Source organism: Nanorana parkeri, unplaced genomic scaffold, assembly GCF_000935625.1.
Source record: "Nanorana parkeri isolate BGI_ZX_2015 unplaced genomic scaffold, ASM93562v1 scaffold395, whole genome shotgun sequence".
Classification (NCBI taxonomy): domain Eukaryota; kingdom Metazoa; phylum Chordata; class Amphibia; order Anura; family Dicroglossidae; genus Nanorana; species Nanorana parkeri.
Window position 1 is genome coordinate 1,067,725 of NW_017306663.1, and position 22,475 is coordinate 1,090,199.

Genomic DNA, 22,475 nt, shown 5'->3' on the forward strand with positions numbered 1-22,475 from the left:
TTCCTGCCGCTGTCTCAGCTGCTCCCTGACTGTCACCCTCATGGCTTCTGTCTTCCAAGGTGAGGCGACCACAGGGGCCGGAACGCCGTACACACGGACGGGGGGAAGGAGACTTTCTATGGGATGCAGATGTAGGGAAAAGTCAGGGACGGGGATGTGGGGAGAAGTCAGGGACGGGGATGTGAGTCATGCGGTCAGGACGTGCAGCAGCTAGCCGACTGGATGTGTCGTGTCAGACTCCCAGATGTGTATATATATATACATATATATACTTTGTATCAACTCATATCTGTATACTTTATATGAAGAGTCAATTGTCTGTGATTATTCACCAGTGATATCTTTAGTGTGATCATACCACTAATATCGCCAGCGATCGACTGCAATTAATCGCTAGCGATTTCTACGCACGCATGATTTTGTTTTTTGTTAGTGTGATTGTTCTTCTAATTCCGCCAGTGATTGTCCGCACTTAATTTCTAGCAATCTCTACGCATGCATGCCCATGGGCATCTCTTTTTAGTGTGCTCGTGCTACTAATATCGCCAGCGATCGCCTACGATTAACCGCCAGTGAAATCTATACATTCATGCACACAGGCAATTTTTTTTTTAGTGTGATCATGCTACTAATATCGCCAGCGAATAATCGCTAGCAATCTCTACGCATGCATGCTCGTAGGCAAATTATTGCAATCGTGCTACTAATATCGCCTGCGATTATTCACCAGCGATCTCTACATAGATAATTGAATGCAGTAGTGACGGATCGCACAAATTTTAGGTGTGCAGTCACAAGCCATGAAATACTTCTGCGTGTCGCTACACGTTACATACCGTCGTTCCTTCGCTAGCAATTGATCAGCAATGATTTTAGTGGCAGGATTGCACCAATAAAATTTGCCCCTGTGTGCCCAGCCTTACCCTGCTCTTTATTACGCCAGAGGAGCTAATATAGTGACAAGTACACAAAATTATATATACAGTGTATATATGTATGCGTGTGTGTCTGTATAAATATATTTATTGGTACTCTTATCTGAGTGCGGTGCCCACCGATGGGCACTCTCTCTTTCTCTCTCTCGATAGAGGTAGACCTCCACTGTACATTCAGATGTCTGCATGCAACAAGTAGTTGAATGCAGGCTGCATAGACTGTAGAGGACCCTGCCAGACCATTGTGTGTGTAGCCGGACTCTTATGTGTCTTTAGAAGTACCAAATGTGTTATAAGTACATTGGGATCTAGATCTATGCCCAGTCTAAATTGTGATGGGTCCAGCACTTTCTGCGTCGCATCAACTTGGAGACGTGTGAATGAGCTGTTCTGTGTCCCGGAAAATAAATCCAGAGGTAACATTTCAGCTCTTTGTGATGTGACCCTGGTTGGGGGAGGGAAGGAGGGTATAACATGCAGTGCCAACCAATATGGAGAATGAGCCCTCCCCTCCTCGCTCCACAATACCATCAGCATGGAAAAGGGGAAGCTCTGCCTGGGGTCCATTGCTGTGTTTGACATGAGGACGGAGTACAGCAGACTTAATTTTTGCTGGGAGGCCATGCGGTAGATTTAATTGGAAAGCAGTATGAACGGCGAGCAGTATGCGCCACATACAAGGGCCCCGAGAGCTGTTTGATCTGGCAGCTTGCAGCAAACTTTAGTTCCACCCTGTGAGGTTGAGAACAAAGTGATTAGATGAGAAAGGCAGATTCTATTTAGAAGAGATCATGAAGATCTTGCTGGAGGAAATTAAAGATAGCTTGTAAACCTTCGTTAACATCTCCGTTTTTGTTGGAAGAGCCGTGTTCACTATGTTGCAGCGCTATTTGAAGATTCCATGTATCATCTAAGTCAGACCTTGTGACTTGTACAAAGGGGACGTCAGGGCTGGACTCTATGAAGTGAGCAGCAGACATGGCAGTCTTTAGAAGGCTGTGGAGGTACACAACACCTCAAAATTGCTTTGTGATGATCTAAGATACGTTTATGGTTTTAGATACAGAGCTGATAGTATGTGTAGGGTCTCATATACACAATAGTGCATAGCCAAAGCAATGGTACACATCACATATCTGCACGTAGGTGCGTTGCACTTTCAATCATTTTGTTTGCAGCTTTTTTTGAGCATTGAAAGGCTTATGCACGGTTCACTAAAGTTATGTCAAATGAATACAAACAAGTTGGATTCACACCATTCTGTGTGCATTTTTGTGAATTTTTACATGCGTTATTAACAATCATGCATCAATAGAGCCTATAATGCACATCAAAGGGTCAAAAAACAGACAACACACACCAAAGTATCGCACATATGTGAACTAGCACCATTTAACACAACAGTAATAAGTTTATATGTGTTGAGGTGTGTTGAATGCAATAAAGCGCATAGGTGTGAATGGGCGTGAAATATGCCTGCTTATTTATCATATGCATTGTTAACCAGTTGACATCCGCGGTGTTAAACCCCCTTCCCATCCAGGCCATTTTTCAGTATTCAATATTTGTACAAGGCCATAGGTGGAGATGATAAGTAACTGTAGCTCATGGGATGCAGCCTGCCAACTTACCTTGACTTAGTGACATTACAGCAGTACAAGGCACAAAGCGGTTTATGCCACAGACATTAAAGTGGCATTCCTCAGTAATATCATGTGCTCCTAGTAAATTGGTGTTTAGAGTGTTGACCATTTTAGATATGGTTGCCATCATTACTTGTGTGAGAAACACGTTTAATGCCCAACTCTCGGCACAAAAAAGCTCACCATTATCCCTGCAGATATAAATTCTGTTGGCAGAAAACAAACTGTCCATCCTGCTGGCTGTATTCTAGAGTAAAATCTGTTCTTCTACATGTGGGTGTAGCTGCTGCTGTACTTCTGTGTCCAGTCGAATGTAAGCGCTGCAGGTCTCATAGACCTCAACGCTATGGTCGTATCTCCACCCCCATCTCCTCCTGACGAGGCTCCATTTTGTAAATGGCCAGGAGGAGAGGGGGCGGAGTTGTGACCATAGTGCCGAGGTCTGTGAGACTTGCAACGCTTACATCCAAGCAGGCACAAGGTCTATGAGACCTACATTGCTTACATCCGACTAAGCACGAGGTCCATGTGACCTACAGCGCTTACATCTGAGCAGGCATGAGGTCTATGAGATCTGCAGCGCTTACATCCAAGTGGGCACAAGGGCTATGAGAGCTGCATTATTTACATCCTAGTGAGCACAAGGTCTGTGAGACCTACAGCGCTTACTTCCAAGTGGGCAGAAGGTCTCTGAAACCTGCATTGTTTACATCTGAATAGGAACAAGGTCTATAAGACCTACAGTGCTTACATCCAAGTGGGCACATGGTCTGTGAGACCTGCAAGGTTACATCTGACCGAACAAGAGGTCAATGAGACCTACAGTGCTTACATCTGACCAGTCATGAGGTCTATGAGACCTGCAGCGCTTACATGCAAGTGGGCACAAGGTCTGTGAGACTTGCATTGTTTACATATGAGTAGGAACAAGGTCTATGAGAACTACAGCCCTTACATCTAAGCCACCGCTCTCGAATACAACCAGCAGGACGGGAATTTATTTGTTGCTGTTATACTAGTGAGTTTTTGTGTGCCCAGAGTTGTGCTATAAATAACTCAGATGTGATTGGCTATTTCTGATTTATATTGGCCATTTTAATAATGCAATGAGCAATGTGGAAAGTACAGTGACCCAACGAATCCAGTCAGAATTCATATTTCCATTGGTTTTACGATAATACATGGATATCTGGTTGCTATAAGTCACTGCATCACTGGACACTGGTGTGAATGAGGCCTGCATTCTACTACAGAAAAAGGAGATGGTTATATAGTGGGTGCTAATTAAACATTTGGCATCAGCACCAGATAGAAAATTGTAAAAAAAAGTATAAATATCGCAGGTAAACTATGGTGGGAAATCATTAAGCCTTTTTTTTAGTATAAAACTATTTCATTTGCAATAAGCTAAACAAACATGATCATTAGTAGAAATATAATTGTACACAAAGCTTTGTTGCAGCAACTGAAACATCATAGTATGAGAATATGATAATATATCTGTATCATTACTGAATGTAAATAACAAAGCAAACAGTACAAAAGTGGCACTGAGTATGTATTGCCTACTACGGTATATAAACTACAGCTGGAACAATGACAGACTGAGACAAAACAAAGGTGGTCTACAGGACATATAACACAACATAAAACACGTGTCATACAAGCACTTCTAGCCTGTAGACCAAGGGCAATGCACTGGCGAAAAGAGACAATAAGGTAGACAAGATCCTCTACATATAAGATTCTCCTTGTAAGGCTACCAGCACTGTTTCGGCGTACAAAGCACCTTTATCTATGTTTAGCCACTTGTTACCGACATGCATCATCTGCTTTTGTTACCAACATATTTTTGCTTTTTCATATTGTCTAGCATCTCTAATCATGTCATTCCTAATGTACCAGCTTGTGCAATTCTGTTTGGTATACTATTATGTTCCTGATTATAATCATCTCTACCAAGCTTATTGTAATCGTGTTAAACCATATGAAGGCATTTTTGTGTTGCAATTTAAGCTAATGGTGTGTTATTGTCCTTTATTGTATAATTACTACAGTTTACCTATCATTGCTGCTCTTTCCACCGCCTGCTGAATAAAACCAGACTGCATCATAGGATAAGTGTAGGAACACTGGAATTGGCTTACTGTGACAATGGGATTCTATTAGTGAAGGAACTGTCGGGATTGCTTAATAATACAAAGCACACTCTGCAAAGTGTAAGAACCTGTAGCAACAAATCAATAATTACGTTTCATTATCTTGCCTAGTGTATACTAGGGGTGGACAAATACATATGGAATTCAGGAGCCACTGTGTCCAATCCGGGAGCCAACAGGATTTTGTTTTTGGGGGTGCAGCTCCATGGAAAATAACTAGAGTGAACCTCAAAAGTTAGGCGCCAGCTTTAATATTTAAGGTGCATTAGCTACCTGGCTCCTGGAATCTATCCAGCCCTGATGTAAACTGCTAAAAGTGGTTGTTCAGCGTTGCTGCATTTTCCATATATATGATTTGAAAGAAAAGCAAGCGGCCTGCATGGCTTCAGTAGTTTTAATGGTTTCCCATTTTCAAGTGACCATGATTGAAAATGACGTGAGAATCATTCAACTGGTGCTGCAGTAATTTTGATTGATTTCTACTACAATTTCGATTGTTTGGGAAACAAATGCAGCCATGGGTGGCAGATTGCTGTATTTTACAGGTGACGGAAAGCTCCAAGATCGAGGTGTATGGCAAACGGAAGTCTTCTCTCTTTCCCATTGTGTTATATTCTTCCAGTGTGTAGGGAAGCGTCATCATTGTTATGTGTATATGTCTGTCTTATCTTTGATCTAATTTTTGTATAAACAGCCAGGGAGAATTTTACATCTTTATTCCAATTCATTATTCAAGACTTTTTCTGTTTCATGAGATAAGGCAGAAAAGGCCCCATAACGAGAGGCTAATCAGTCTCATAATTATTTCTCACAATGTATAAAGCAGCATTGCACACAGTGCACATATCATTAACAGAGATCCTACTAATGAGCTTAATAATGTGAAATCTTTCATTAATTAGAGGAATGTATAGCTGAAAGGCACAGGGTCTTTGTTTGTTCCTCATTGGCCTTTACAGGTAGGGCTCTACATCAGACATCCGTTAATTATGCGCCCTGTACATATTTGGAGACAGCGTGACAAAGAAATTGGGTAGTTTAGCGAGAGACGGTTTACCAATAAGTCAGTATAATGAAGAAAATGACCTCTGGGGAATAAGAGGACATTATTTATTTACAAGAGGTCATGTTAAGTAGTGTAAATATGCTTGCAGGGGAAATGCATTGTAGTGTTAAGTATACGGTGCGTTGTGGAAGAATTCAGGCTGCAGACCAGTTGGCTCATTTTACTGACGTTCAGCTCCTCCTCTGAAAATTTCTTCAGGAGGGATCTTGGCCTCGTCTTCCGGGCAGATGTGCTTCAGGCTGTTGGATGACACTTGCGTTGTGCGATTTGTTTGGCAATTCGTTTATTATACAAACAGTATATTTAATGTTGTCGGTATACTGTAATGAAAACAATGTAACAAAAATAACAGTGGTTGCATTGCATCAATAGCAAAAATGAAGACACAAAACAATATTCCTCTTCTTTGTTATTTATTCAAATGACAAGATTGGTCAGGGGTTTGAATACTGTTGTCAGGTGTTGATATCAGCCTATTCAATTATTAATCAGCATGAGATTCCATCAAATTTTGTGATGGACAATCCGCCATGAAAATCTGTTTTTCAAAATGATGTAGTAAGCTTTTACTATCTATTGAAGTTAATATTACCTTAAATTGAATAACTATAGAGCAGGGCTGGACAAATCCCAGGTGCCAGGTCGCCGCTTCTCCTTAAAAGTTACAGCTAGCAATCCTTTTTATTAATATTATTGGTATTTATATAGCGCCAACAATTTCTGCAGTGTTTTACATGCTGCACAATTACATCAGTCCCTGCCCTCAAGGAGCTTACAATCTAACATCCCTATCTCACATACATACAGGGCCAATTTAAGCTGTAGGCTGAACCAAGAAAATATAACAGGTTCTTGCGAGCCTGGGTAGAGGAATCCCGTGCTGTTTTCATTGTATTTTGATAGTGGTCGCTGTCAGAATACCCGAACAGAGTTTGTCTGATTGACTGCAAGATCCATTTGGCTGAGAATTTTCCAACCTGCTCCTTCAATTCTCTGATTGAGGGATGCCGGGCAGAAGGGTGCCAACAGGGGCAGCCACTGTGCGAATTTCAGCCGGTTCATAAAAAACTCACCGTGTATAGCCTACTTTAGACAGGAGCCAATTATCTTTCTAGCATATTTTTGGAACTTAGAAGGAAACCCACGCAAGCAAAGGGAAAACATGCAAACCCCATGCAGATAGTGTCCTGACCGGGATTGGAACCGGGGACCCCCACTGCTGCAGAGCAGAAGTGCTAATCATGCAGCCTCATTAAGCAAATTTATCACCAAGAACCGGCTGAACTTCTCTCAGTGGGCCACCCTGTCCACTGGCTCTGGCGGAAATTTGTCAGTCAGGCGGCGCCTGCATCTATTCAGATGCTGGCACTGTTCAGGGATCTTGAACAGCAGGCGGGGTCGACTGTCAAAATACAATAGCCACAGCAGGCTAAACAGCAGGGATGAAGGAATCTGTTAGATGTTTTTCTGTTCAACTCAAAAGTTAAACAGAATAAATCGAACAGCGTATACCCAGCTTTACTTTAAGATTTTCTCTAGTTGTTGTCAATGGCTCCTAAAAAATAATCCTGCTGGCTCCAGGATTCCATATTCATTTGCCCACCCCAGCTATAGAGGTGCATTTAAAATGCTGTCAAAAGTCAAGTTTAGTAAATAGGATTATATTGCAGTGTTTTTCAGTCCTCTGACTCCTTATGATGAGCAACTTAGGAACACTTCACGTCAAGCAGTATCCTTGGCAAATATTTCCAGATTTTAATAACTCTGCATTGCAATGCTGTGTACAAAGAGTGCAATGACAATGGAAGGCATGTGCAGCGGTGCCATTGCTGCCTGGTGGGTTGATCGGGGCAGACGTCTCTGCAGTTGTCATGACAAACTCATCCAATCAGCCGAGGTTGGTAAACTCCCTCGTTTTAGTCCCCTGACGGTCCCGGTAAATACATGTCTGTGTTTTTCCTCGCCTCCTTTGTATGACAGAAGACACCGATGCTCTGCATCCACACTGCAGTTCTCTGCTGCGACCCAGTGTCTGAAGCTGAAAAGATGAGAAAAAGTACGCAGGCTAAGTTTTTCATCTGTGACTGAATCCAATCAGCGTCGTAAAGAACTGCTGTTTATGGGTTCTTGATACCAAGTGTCAAGGTGCTTAAGAGGCATAGATGTAAAATAATTCACTTGTCTCATGGCGCTTGTCTGTTTCACTCAATTAAACTCAAAACGGACTGCTGTGCATCTGGATTGCAGAACCACAATTACTAAATTTAGCAATCACGCTTTAGGAGAGGTTGACAAGTAGATTTTCCCCAATTTTTCTAGTGCACATTCGCTGCACGGTTAAAACAGTTCTCACACAGCCAATCTATTCTTTTGAACAAAGCCCGCATGTGGAAAAACTGTGTCCAAATCAGATGCGGTATGTTTTATGTAAATGTTACTGCAAGCCAGATTCAGAATGCAGTAGAAAAAAAAAAGTACTGTCATTTTTTTTTCATCTGACCTGTTCTGTTTAGCCAGGATGTGCAAAATGTAACGTTCTTCTAATTAATTATGGTTCTATCCAACCGTGTTATAATTTGATGGTGCTTATAGACATGAAGTGGTGCGTGCATGAACTAAGGTCTATTGATTTCAGTGGTACAGCTATTCCGAACAAATCAGCATTGTGCTGACAGTTCATATATATGGGCAGACAAAACAGAATACTGTACAGCTTTGTTTGAACATTGTAACATAGATTGCAGTAATGATCACCATGAGGGTGCATAGTTTATATAAATACTTAATGCTGGTATGGTATAGACAAATCATACACAATGGATTGGTGCATATTCTTGGATTAGACAGATGGATGCTGGATTAGACTGCTTGAGGATCACAGCAGTGCCATACTGTAAACCCTACACAGTCAGTTGAGCATATACTTAGAGAGACACAGAGAAACACATCACGTTGGTGTATACAGAATGTCTCCACAAGGAAATGGAAGTGGTGACAGATATATTGGGTCAAGTTACTGATAAGTGTGCTTATTATCAGGTTTACAGACGCAGCAATTCCTGACACAATACAAGTACATGCAGGACTATGGCAATGAGCCAGAGACACTGTAAACATGGGTGTAGTTATTACATCTCTGTACCCAAACACAATAAATGACAATTTGCACACACAAGAGATGCTAAGCGTGCAGTTTGTATAAAGATGGTGTACTGCAGTATATTGTGTATCGATTGGGTAGTCCTATAGATTTGCACTAAAATGTCAAGCTTGTGAGGGCAGCTCAATCTATCCTATTGTGTCTTGTTGTGTCGCTTCATTTCTCACTCTTGTTATTTTACTGTACAGGGGCATTTTATACGTTAATGATTAGAATTGTACTTGCTCATGACCAAGCTATTACACCCAACTATCCACCATTGAAAAGCATTGCCACAAACCCTATCACTCATTCTGAACAAGGCTCATTCTCCCAAGAAAATACTTGTATCTTTAAAGATGGCAGGAAGACTTCTGGTGCTTTAACATGCAGTACATATCCCATTTATCTGTACAGTGAATACAGATTGCTTCATCTGATATACTTGATGGGACAAGCCGATGTCAGACTGCTGCTAAAAACAGATCACCAATGGGAGGATGGCTAAAAAGCCTGCCTGGCTGTCCCATTGGAATCACTCCCTCTGTAGCTAGATAGAGCAAGTAACTGGCCCTGACAAAGCTCAAGTTTGATTGGAGCGATATCTCACTGCCTCAGATACAGAGGGAGCAATTCGATAGGGACAAACAGGCAACATCTTAGTTACCCTGCCGCCGACAATTTTGACAAATCAGTGGCAGGATTGCTAGCAACTGAGTTGCCTGTTGGATATCAGCCCAAGGCAGCCTCTCTCAATCAGGGTGCTCTGGCTTTCTGTCTTCCTCAGGAATGGCTCAAAATTTTGTTATGGTAGGACTCTGATGTAAAGGGGGGGGGGGGCTCTGATGTGAAGAGGTCTCTTGATTTACAGGGGGTACTTCAATGTGAAAGTGGGGAATCCTAGTTTTTTTTTTGCATTGGGTTCCCCCTTTCAAATCCATTGTATTTTAGACTGGGGTGCCTCAAGATTTTGCATACTTTTAAAGGGTATTGTGACTGACAAAAAGATAAAGGATTGCTGGTCTAAGGCTTCATTACTGCCCCTTTTTAGAAAAATAGCAAACAATGCCCCCAGAAAGGGAAATACGCCTAAATGTATGCTATAGGGTCCCTGGTGCATGTGTGCCATAGCTCTAACCTATCACTACAGCTGTGACACCGCTATTGAGCTGACACTATTTCTAGTGTGAACAGAGCAAAGCAATCATTACAGTAGTGATTAATAGTTCTGATAACCAAGAGCACTCACATTGTTATAAATGTGTGCATGTACATTCCACTGTAATACAGAGTATTGTGGCTGTGGAGGCTCAAAGATAAAGTGACACTAAACACAGGAGTTACATCTTAAAAATGCATTCAGCTACACTAACTATTAACAAAAATGTATCTTATTTGTGTATCACTCGGCTATAGATCCTCAAATCATCTCTGAATTGGTGCTGACACTGTCCTTCCTTATGGAGGGTGGCTACTTTTGTTCCTTAGGGTCCCTATGTGTGTTGTAAAGTACCCATCGCTCCAAGCTCGCTCCCGTGATAGACTGCAATCTCACATTTAGTTAGCTAATTTGTACTGAGATTGTAGAGACAGCAAATAAAACAATTTTTAGCAGATGCTGAAACATTTTAACTTCTGTGTGGTTTGTCTGGCTTTCTCTTCTTGACCCACTGACACCCATTATCCTTATCTCTTACCCTGTTTGTCATTTGGACTGAACGTGATCAAATCTACTCAATGAGGGCAGTGAAATCAATAAAAACCTGATAGAAGTTCTAACCCTCCCTTCCTCCATTTCAAACTAATAAAATTTTGGCTGCAGACATGATCCAATCACAAAAAAAGACTCCATAATCTCTCAGATCGCCCAAGCATGCCTATTTGTGACAAGGGAGATTAGGAGGGCACCCTTCAGCATTCCTCAAAGGAAAACAATGGTAAACCAAACCAGCCTATCAATTTTTTTCCCTTGAAATTTATGTGTGATAAAATCCCAGAGCGTCCATAAATATTCAACTGCTTCCCTAAACCGACAATAGCAGGCTGAATCAGACGCGGTCCTATAGATTAGGAGGTTGTCATATGACCACTTTTTCTGTTTGCGTTGTATGAAAATTATAGTAAAGTACACTTTTCATTGTATTTGAGGTTGAATAAAGACACAGGTCCATCAAGTTCAACCTTTGTGAGCAAGTGTCTGTTTATTTGAGTCTTTGTAATTTAGATGTTTCATGATTGGATGGGACAATAAGCATACGTGGACAAAAACAGGAATCAACCACCTGAACAATGGCTCTTTCTGTGTACAGCAGGTCTGAATGAGGAACCAAATTTCATAGGCGGTTTTACTGACAGATGGTTAATAACATGAATCTCATCTCTGCCATCCAAGTGATAAATGCATCTGTTCAATATAAATTCATTTTCTACACACAGATTCATATTGTGGATATCAGAGATATGCCATGTATGGATATTTTTTGTTTCAGAATCCAGGTTGATGCATTTAGACAGAACCTCATGCAGCAGTATGTTCTCTTGGTATGGTCAGTGATGAAATTGTCTGCTTCTGTCAACAAGAAAAGCTAGTTAATACAATTACACTAATTGTGTCCTTTCTCATTCTGTGGTGTCCCAGATTTCAATGTCATCATCTAATTAAATGGCGGAAGGCAATGTGTGCCTGGTGGCTAAATTTAAATGAAGTATGTCTAAAGTCAAAACTATTCTATTTTTTTAGTTTTGGGACAGGGTACCCCTTTTAGGTTTTTTTTTTGCTGTCTGTGTGCCTGTTTGGGGAATAAACAATTCCACTATTTGTACTAGGTACCTTTGTCGAGACAAAAGGTGATGGGAATTCCTAATTGATACGTATGTCAAGGAAACAGAAGGTGAGCGTAGATGTTCCAAAATGGACACTTGTTCGAGTGACAGCTTCTAAGAGGGGATTTCCTCTAACTTCCTGTTGTGTCTGTGGGTCAGGAAGCAAAATGAAATCCCCAATGGGACAAAAACAGCAGACAAATCATGACAGGGGCTCTAACGTTTTCTTTCCATATCCAAATTAAAAGTTTTGGCTTTAGATATTTATTACATGTATTTATACATAATATGAACAATGTATGCAGCATTATACATATTTTACACTCAAATCAGACCCTGCCCTCAAGGAGCTTACAGTACATCACATGCATACATACACATATTAGTGCCATTTTAGACAGGAGCCAGAATATCTTTAGAGTGTGGGAGGAAACCCACACAAGCATAAGCAGAACATGCAATCTCCTTGCAGATAGTGTCCTGGTTAGGAATTTAAACTGTGAGGACCCCGCTGCATCAAGCCAGGATTGCTGACCACTAAGCCACTGTGATTTGCTTTAAATGAATGCTGTTGTCATTGGCTACCCATAGGTTTGAGATGCAAGTTGTACAATTAGTCTTTAAGTGGGATCAAGTGACCATCTCACATTTATTGGCTGCTCCTGATCCAGATGATAGACTCCTATCAGGCAGGTTAAAAATCTTGTCCCAATTGCTACTGTTCCCCCTCTGAGATTTGTGGCAGCCATGTTTTTGACTGATTGCCTTTGTTTTCCTTGATGATAAACGGTGTTAGGAATTCTTTCTTGTTCTCTGACTGACTCTTCTCTATAATCAGAAACCAGCCTGCTTGAGCGATTCCAGTCTGCGTGATTATGGAAAGCATTTTTCCATTGACTGTTGAGTTGCCCTCTCATGGATGTGACCTGCTTCAGACAAAAAAAATCACTGTAAATTTTTCATTGAGGTAGGATAATTTTTAGCAAATAACAGAATGTGTACATCCTCATTAATATACATCTACTGTAACAATATTATTATTCTGTCCTATCACTTAATTGTATAACGCCACCCTTTCCATGCTGAGCTGATTACCAGCCACATTGAGCTGCACACGTCCACTGTGTGTGGAATAGCTATAGAAGGATTAGTGTAGGAGCTCTTTTACATCTATTAATACATTTGCAGTAAAGGAAAGACTTCATTAACCTTTAGTGAAATATGTTATAGTTTAAGGTCAGAACCAACATGATACAATGCTTGTTCACGGATTTGTGCCACTTAAGGTTACCCTAAGGGGTGTTAACAAATGCATCCTAACTTGTTGAAATATCTCTGTATGACTTGGCTGACCATTTCCTCTTCTCACTGAGGTATTAACCGCCCCATGTGCTGCTTCAGTCCAACACCGCAGAGGATAAGCAGATGGCTCACTGCCTCATGTCCTCAAAAAGGCATTTGCCCATCTATGGATGATGTGGTGATGCATGCAGGATCATAAGACTTTGGGGAAAAAACATTATGTAAATCCAGTTTCTGAATCCAAACATCAGGTAGGCTGATCTTCATTCAGTGCTTGAAATGCATCGAATCCCAAGAGAAAAACTGTAATAGCCTGTAGCTCACTAGTCCTTAGTTGTGGTGGCTGCATTTTCTTTTTCTTAGTTTTTTTATACTTTATTTTTTCCTTCCAGTAACACACATCCCGCCCTAGGGTGAGAACACTCACTGACTGTACTGTATAGAGGGGCAGCGTGGTCACCCTAGGACAGGAAGTGTGCTAGAATTAATCCCCTTCTCCTTATCGGCATAACAAAGCGGGGAAGGTGTTCTGTGGTTCACAGAGATAACCTAGGGAGCACTGATAAAGCTTCTTGAAATAAGACTGCATAGAGGACTGCACTGGATTTCTATCAGGTATTTTTGCACTTTTCAAACAGATGTAAAAAGTCACTTTCATTTGTATATTTAACAGACCAAAAGGGAGCAAATGAGTGAAGTTCATTGTTGGGTTTAGGTACACTTTAAAGCCTGAAGCTGACTATACACTGTTATATTTTTTTCATTCACACTGCGGGCTGAACAAACAAAATATAACAGGTTCTTCCATCCACCCTAAACAGCAAGGATGGATAACTCTCCTGCTGGGCAATTGTATGATGACAGCGGTGGGTGTGCTGCTTTCATGCTGCACCTGTTCACCCGAAAAATGTCCGACCGCCTCCTTCAATTTACACATTGAAGGATGCTGGACGAAAGTGTGCAGGGCCACGCATTGGGTGAATTTCAGCCAGTTCATCTAGAAATGTGCACAGTGTATGGCCAGCTTTACTTAGGACTTATATTGGATAGAGTAGGTTGTTGTTTATTCTTGGGGAAGATTTTGTTTGCTGTGTGGTCACTGAATTCTCCTTGTCCTGTGTGCAAAAGCATGCTTTTGTTTCTCAGGTGTGCATGGTTATGAGCAGACATCTATGCGCTGGACTAATGTTGTCCTTATATCAGAGGAAAATGGGCAATAGCTAGGGAAATACAAACTGGAAAAATGACTCGGAAGCATTAGCATTGGGACATTTTTCTGAAAGAACAGTGAAATTCAATGGAGTCTTCAAGTAGTAGGATTCACAAGCACCTTTCTTCAGAGTTATTACTGAATTTCCATTTAACTTTCCAAATATAGACATTACCTATATTATTCATTTTTTATTCATTTATTCATATTTTATGTCTTTCAAGAATGCTAGCGCGTAGCAGGTGTCTGTATATAGATAAAAAATTGGGTGACTGTCTGTTTGTAGTAACTATCTAGCTGGACTTTCTGCCGTCTTTGGCTTTCTAAACTTTTTTAGGGTTACACGTCTCAAAACATCTTCACTACCACTCATTGGCAAACTGAAAAATCTGTTAGCGATTCCTTTCAACAAACATCATGTACTACTTCCATGCTGGTACACACACATTCCTGAATCTAGTAGGAAAACAGTGGTAAATTATAAGCTGTAGCATGCTGTCTTGTAGGCCAATGTATAATTGGCCACCCATGTCATATTTTCATATTGAGCCTTACTGCAGAGATTAACTTTTAGAATTCTTCCCAGAATCACCGTTGCAGTCACGCGGAAAAGCTAGGCCGCTTTAATTCCAACTCATTAAAGTGCGGATTTCTATTAAATGGGCACCTTGATGTGTGGGAATCAGTTACTTTCTTCCGCCGCTGATATGTTTTTAGCCCAAGCACAGTCATATGACGGTGCTAATAGCATTACTGGGAAATTAAAAAAATAATTCACATGTAATAACAGCCAGGTTTAGTGTTGCTTTGTATTAACAAAGAAATCATAACTAGAAACAATTTAGCATAATCCAAATTAGCATAAGGTACAATGATTTCAAATTACCAATATAGATTAAGCTGTTAATTTCAGTGTGACGACAGGCAGATTGGGTGGTGTGCAGTAGTATGGAGGATACAACAAGGTAAGTAAACTCCAGTAAAAATTTCAGTAAGGCTGAATTAAGAAGAGTACCTTCTTTAAGTTTACAGTTCTCCCAAAAACTTTGTACACTGAATACAAGAGGATATAGAAAGTCTATTTTGCATTGCCCGACCTGCTGTGAGGAGGGGTTGGCTGTCACAGTTTTGAGCTGGCCTAGGTGAACTGGGTTCCCACCAAGTCCAGACTCTTCACTACCACACACCACTGCACATGTATAGTGCGAACAGGGCACATAGAACACAATTGTTCTCCATGTGCCCTGTTCACACTATACATGTGCAGTGGTGCGCAAATAAACGTAGCTCAATGGACATGGTGTGAATGAGTTTCTTCAGTGATTATTCTTAGTACCAGTGTTACATTGTTGCAGCTTGTTACTGCAGATCTCAGGCTTATTCTATGATAGCTTTAGCAATGAAGTGAAATTTAAAAAAAATTCTTACTTAAAATGAATTATACCTGTTCTAAGTAAGCCCTTGTTAACCATGATTATACCGCGTTACCTCATTCACCATTTTTTGTTTGTTGGTCATATGCACACTTTGTTTTTACTTTTTTTATAGTGTTGAGTTAAAACATACACAACATCTCAAAAACGTTATTTCAGGTGTAAATAACTCTACTCTACTTTGTTCCGGGAACATAATATTTGTGTCATAATAAATGTGACAAATCGCATATTAAAATGTGGACTTTGTATGTACCATAACACTTATTTTAAAATTATTTATATACAAACACTTCTTAGATGACACTACCAGCAAAAGAAAGCCTTGCGTTTATCTAAAGTTTTGCCTTTAGTTTTACTTTAAATAAGAGAATTCCCTGCCCGCAGATGCACATAAGCAAGGGAACAGGATGCAGTGATGTCATTGACCTTATATGGCCACGTGACTATATTTAGTCAATTACATTTACCTAATTTGGCCATATAAGGTCAATGATGTCGGCACAAGCAGCCCGCCCCTTTGGTTCCCAGATAGCAAGTAATTGTGCTGCAAGTTTGAAAATGACTTGCTAAACTATTGCAGACTTGCCAAGCTTCACAATGTTGTTGCACAATTACAGCAAGTCTGCATTGCAAGTCTCCAGACCAGCGAGCTTGCAGAGCTCTTGCTAAGATCTGCAGGACTTTTGCTGTAGACCTGCCAAGCAAATTTGCTACAAATGTAAAAAGTGTCAACTAGAACTTGTGCTGCAAGTGTTCTGCAAGTCTACAACTTGCCAGGAATGTGTGCAGCAAGTTAACAAAATTACAATTTCACACCGCCACAAGTTTGTGGCAAGTTATCCTTGCTATCTGGGTTTATGTTCAGCTTCAGGGCAGGTGGCCTCAGGGCCCTTCCAGTTTCAGAGGAGCTCATGTTCAGTCCCAGCCTGAGCTCATCCCTGGAAGTATATTACATTTTTGTTCTTAGGTTTAGTTATTTTTTAAGTTCTTTGGTAGGGTATACATGTATTAAATTTCAGAGGAGCTCATGTTCAGTCCCAGCCTGAGCTCATCCCTGGAAGTATATTACATTTTTTGTTCTTAGGTTTAGTTATTTTTTAAGTTCTTTGGTAGGGTATACATGTATTAAATTTCAACCGGCTGAAATTCGCACAGTGGGTGCCATTGTTGGCACCCTTCTGCCTGGCATAACTCGATCAGCTAATCGAAGGAGCAGGTTGGAAAATTCTCGGCCAAATGGAGCTTGTAGCCAATCAGTGACAGGCTCTGTTCAGGTATTCTGACAGTGGCAGGTGGCTGCTGTCAGAATACAATGAAAACAGCAGGGGATTCCTCCATACATGCTCATAAGCATCGATAGAGGAATCTGTTATATGTTCTTCGTTTTTCGGCAGGTGGAACAAATAAAATATACAGTATATGTGTCTACCCAGCTTTATACAAAATCCACTAATAATAATAAAATAGAGGTTCCGCACACATTTTAACAAGTTCAGATTTGAATGTTTTCAGACTGACAAATACTTTAGTTAGTTACCCTTTTTTTATGCAATGAAATACAAAGAAAGAAGCATTGTTATATAAAGACTCCAGCTGGGCCCCCAGGGGCCATAGGCCTGCTAGTGGCTGCCACCTCCTCTGTCTTCTTCCTGAAAAAATGAAGTCTGATCATTGCAGAATTCTGTGTAGTAATTGTGGAAAACAAGATTAAGGTTGACCTTCTCCTTCAGAAAAGAAGGACTGAAAACATATTACAAACGGAAAGGCAATGGACCTTATATTTTTCATCTGCTTCTATTTGACTACTGTATAAACAAGAGCAAACCACAAGGGTCAAACCTTAAATATATTGCATTTTGAAAGCAGCAAAGAAAACAAAAGGGTAAGAAAATCTGATTTAAAGGGCTAAAGAAAATGTAATTAAAGACACAGTCCACCTTTTGAAAAAACATGGAATAAATGCGGTCATATTGATAAAATAATACATGTGCATTTATTATATTTTTGCTTTAAGGCCTGCAGAGCATTTGCAACCAGGATCAGTGTGCCATCGGTGCAATGACCCGGCTTCTGGGTCCCCCATGGTCAGATCCATATGGAGGTATGGACCTGACTGGAGGAGGTGCCTCTAAAGGACAGCAGTGGGGGGATTGCCAGCATGCTCTTTACAATTCCCATTTCCTGCAGTGGCAGATAGGACTTGTAGTTAATGTTTGTAAACAATCCCGGCCTGGATGACGTGGCTGAGCCTGACTAAATTAATATTTTTTTAAATGCTGCACCCTAGATGGTTGAGGTAAGCAGGGAGGGGGTGGGTTTTGGGGATGGGGTATATGAGACCATCTTTCACTGTACAACCTAAATATGATATAACTGGAATGTATTTAGCTAAGTTACACTGAAAGTTTAGTTGGGCTTCATGGCCATCTGGAGAGGGGTGGTGATTGAAGACGCACTCCTGCTAATTGCTCTTCCTACACTTTACATGACAGCTTAGGAATGCCCACTATCAGGCAGATTGTGGAACCAATTCCAGAAAACCCAAATTACAGCACATGTTGCATTTCAAAAGACTAGCTTCACATGGTAGTCACCTCATGACAAAGCGATAATTGCTTCATTAATAGTTTTTTTGCCCTCTTCGGCAGATGGGAGATTGGTAAATATCTGTGCAGAAATCTGTACTCTATCGGACCATCACAGCCATTTCAAAAGCTCACACTTGTAATCTGCCCAGTTAATTAAATGCATCAACAGAAGTAAAGCTAAACCTTTTTTTTTTGGGCGTTCCTTCTATTTTGGGCCATAAGAGTACATTTAAAGGCTATTTATGGTGTAAAAACTAAAGAGGGAAAACGATGTAAAGCACACAGTGAATCCAGGAATTTGTTGAAAGTTACGATGTTCAGATACCAGTTCAGATACCAGTGCCGATACTTGGCATTTTTACGAGAACTACCAGGGTCACAGTGGTTGCAGCTGGGACCTGGCTCTGGCGCTCCACCACTGTCCTGAAATCATTAGTCTGTATTTCAGATTTTCGAAAAACTGTCACATGACACTAAACAAACATGTATCAGTATCTGTATCAGTATCTGTAAAATTGTAAAAATGTATCAGCATCTGTGAGTACTTGGACAAGTACTTGTACTTGGTCTTGAAAAAATGGTATTGGTGCATCCCTAATATACTGTATACATATATAAAACAATTACCACTATCCAATAACACTTCCCAGAAACTCCACCCATGATCTGAGACCTCACCATAATCTAGTTAATTGCATACACATTTACAACCAAGGTTGTGGTGGGGTTTTTTATATGAGGACTCAGAAGGTTTAGAAAATCGTATAAATTTATTGAATTCATAAAAGATATTTGCATAATAAAACTTAAAATCAATGCCAATAAACAAACATGATTGTCAAGTATATATATATATATATACAGGTGAAACTCGAATAATTAGAATATCGTGCAAAAGTAATGGCAGTAATTGCTGCAAAAGGGGCCCAAACCAAGTACTGAGTACATATGCATGCTTGTACTTTTCAGAGGTCCGATATTGTTCTATGTACAATCCTTGTTTTATTGATTGCATGTAATATTCTACTTTTTTGAATCCTGTGTGTGCCTCTCTCGCTAGATTGGATTTAGTAGGAAACAAACAACAAACGGGTGAACTTTGAGGAGGAAACTTTATAGACTTCAAAGATACAAAAATCCCATCGGACCTTTTTGTGCATCTATGGCTCCGCTGCTCCAATTTCTCTGAGGGTGACTGGAATCTGTCCTGTCCTCCTGGAGCTGGGTCCCTTCATGACCTCTGATCCCTGGATTCTTGTCGGGAAATAGAACCCCCTGAGAAAGCTCAAATGTGAAACGCGTAGGGGATCAATGGAGCGATACAACTCTGCATATGTAACACTATGGTCGATAAAGAAATTACATTATGAAATGAATATGAATTATGCATGATATAGATATATACATAAATAGACAAGGAATCTAGGGACTTGACAATTATGTTTGTTTATTGGCATTGATTTTAACTTTTATTATGAAAATATCTTTTATGAATTCAATAAATTTATACGATTTTCTAAACCTTCTGAGTCCTCATATAAAAAAATCCCACCACAACCTTGGTTGTAAATGTGTATGGATATATAAAACAAATCATACAATAAAACAGGGAGGCACAAATCCGAGGAGCCCCGATTGCTCCTTCAAAATGACAGCTGCCTCCTAACTTTTGAGTTTTTTTCTAGTCTAGTCTTGGAGCTGGAAAAGTATCTGTACTTGTACCAGGTATGGTACTTGGTATCTGAACATCCCTAGTTGAAAGTGATGGGCAGAGGTGCGTGGCTAAGAGCCAGTTGTGCACGCCCACTTTCGATGTCTGTAGGAGAGGGGCGAATCCCTGCAGGGGGAAGTGATTGACCGTCGCCACTTGGAGCAGAGACTGAGAGATGAATGATCATTGGTCATGTGATCGCTCAGCTCTCAATCTATAGAGCCGGTACAGGGCAGCTGCAGCGTTCCACTCCAGCTCTAAGTATATTTTACTGTCCCCATGCATCTCCTTTAAAGCAACTCAATTGATGCAGCAAAAAAGAGTGTAAAAGAATAAAGTGAAAACTTGCCTCTCCTGCTGCCTGCGCCATTGAACGGTACTCAGTTGCTAAGGAGTTCTCTGCAGAAAGCCACACACTGATGACATCTAAACTTGCGTAGCATTATTGAATCTGAACATGAACTGCAACCCTGCCTGGGATCGCTCCTTCTTTATTGCATTTCACCCAGCACGGGCTTGATTTCAGACATAGAGGAAACTGGGAAGGAACATGCAACAAGTATGCTTTGAGCGTAAGATAAATGAATACATTAAACTATAATGTATTTATTGTATGAATAAGGGGATACATACAAAAAATACATTAAACTACAAAGAACCCAGCGTAATCCTCAGAACAATATAAAATAATAATACAAACTTTTCCTAAAACTATTACAGGTTGAGATATTTTATCCATTACAAAAACCCTTCTAAAACCATAAACATTTTATTGTGCAGAAATCCTGACAAATTTTCGATTTAGAAAAAGTTTAACAAATCCATATGAGGAGGTGGCTTAAGTTCCATCAGGTCTGATGCCCTCAGTGTGCGGCTTTCTGTTCTCCTGCTGAATCTATAGTAGAAAAAGGCAAAAGCCCTATAGTGGCAAGGAATTGAAATACCTACTTCATATTGTTATGCATATGCAGGGATTGGGAGACAGCCCCAATGACTATAGCTGTTTTAGAGAAATGTTAACAAAAACAAAAGCTACTTTAAAGGACTGTTTATGGAGAGCCAATATATATATGCCTAACCAACCATTTCTACAGATAGATGCAGTTGTATTTTGCAAGGTCTGTTCAAAACAAAAGTTTCCAGTGTACCAGTCTATTTAGGAATGTTTGGTGTGCTGTATTCAGGCATTTCTGTATAATTAATGCAGTTGAGAACTTTGGCAGAGTACAGGAATGACTTAATTGTTTGCTTTCTGTAAACTGACAAAGCTTATCACGTGTGCCCTTCGCTCAGCAGCTGCTGGATACATACACCTATAAGGGGATAGTTCAGGTGAGCAGCAAGCTCACCACACAGTCTTTCCCAAATGCAGAACTAGGTTGCAGCAATCCATATCATTGGCTTCAGCAGTCACCTTTCATTGTTCTGATCAGTGTACGAGGAAGTTGCAGTGATGGTTGGTGGAAGGTGTATGCTGTGTAGGAATGTGCAGCAGCACCAGGCGTGGAATATAAACGTGTGATAAGGATGTATAGTCATCATCCAGAGGTGCAGAGATGGGTGTGCAGAGTAGATGCATAGTCCTATACAACCGGCCCTTTGAGGGTAACCATACTGCTGATGCGGCACCCGATGAATTTGAGTTTGCTACCCCTGGTGTAAGGTAACATTTGATGTTGATGTGGATTATACACTTTACCTATTTTTGCAATCCTTTGTTAACCAGAAGGCAAGTAAATCAGCTGCAGTCTGGAACTTGTTCATAGGAGAGAGGGGGAGCCATGATTTATATGTGGCCCCCATACGGTATCGCTGAAGCCCCATGTTTCCTTTAGTTTTGAACTACCCTATTTTTTATTAAGCCTGATAAATCTAAAGCTGGCCACATAGAAAGGATGGTAGAATCCCACTGCCGGACTATTGTATTCTGACTGCTGGCACTTGGAGCTTTTAGAATATCCTAAAGTGACTGTATCTGATTGGCAGAAGTCACTGTGCGACTGACAATTTTCAGCCTGACTCCTTCATCCAAAGTTGTTAGAAAAATCAACCTTTGTCAAACAAAGTGGTGGGAACAGGGCAAAAATTCATGCAGTGTATGGCCAGCTTTACAGAAGAGAAGAAGTCTCATGCCCCTTTCAGTGCTTTTCAACCCCACCATGCTCCTGCTGGGTATAAATGCTAGGAATTTGGGATGTTATAATTAAAATTTTGGATTTAGTAAACCAATAAAGCAGCACAGTCAAAATGTTATTGCAACATTTCATTTATTTTGTTTTAATTTTATTTCATTGCTTGTGAACATCCAGGGTACCACCTGCCGTCCCTTGGCGATGCTGACACATTTTAGATGTGTTGTGTTTTTCACAACAAGGCCCCATTAGAATTGACTTATATGGCAAAACTCTTGTCAACACTCCCAAAATGCACCACAGTGTGTTTTTTTTTTTTGGGGGGGGAAAA

At 40.5% G+C, this 22,475-nt stretch overlaps 1 protein-coding gene across 1 annotated transcript in view; it reads left to right on the top strand.

Annotated features, from left to right (window-relative positions):
• Window positions 1-7: 7 nt before the first annotated feature.
• LOC108789428 (nectin-1-like) overlaps window positions 8-22,475 on the top strand; it is a 110,556-nt gene continuing 88,088 nt past the window's right edge. The window contains exon 1 of the mRNA XM_018559450.1: window positions 8-59. Coding sequence (XP_018414952.1) covers window positions 41-59 — 19 coding nt within the window. The 5' untranslated portion in view covers window positions 8-40. The remainder of the gene's footprint in view (window positions 60-22,475) is intronic.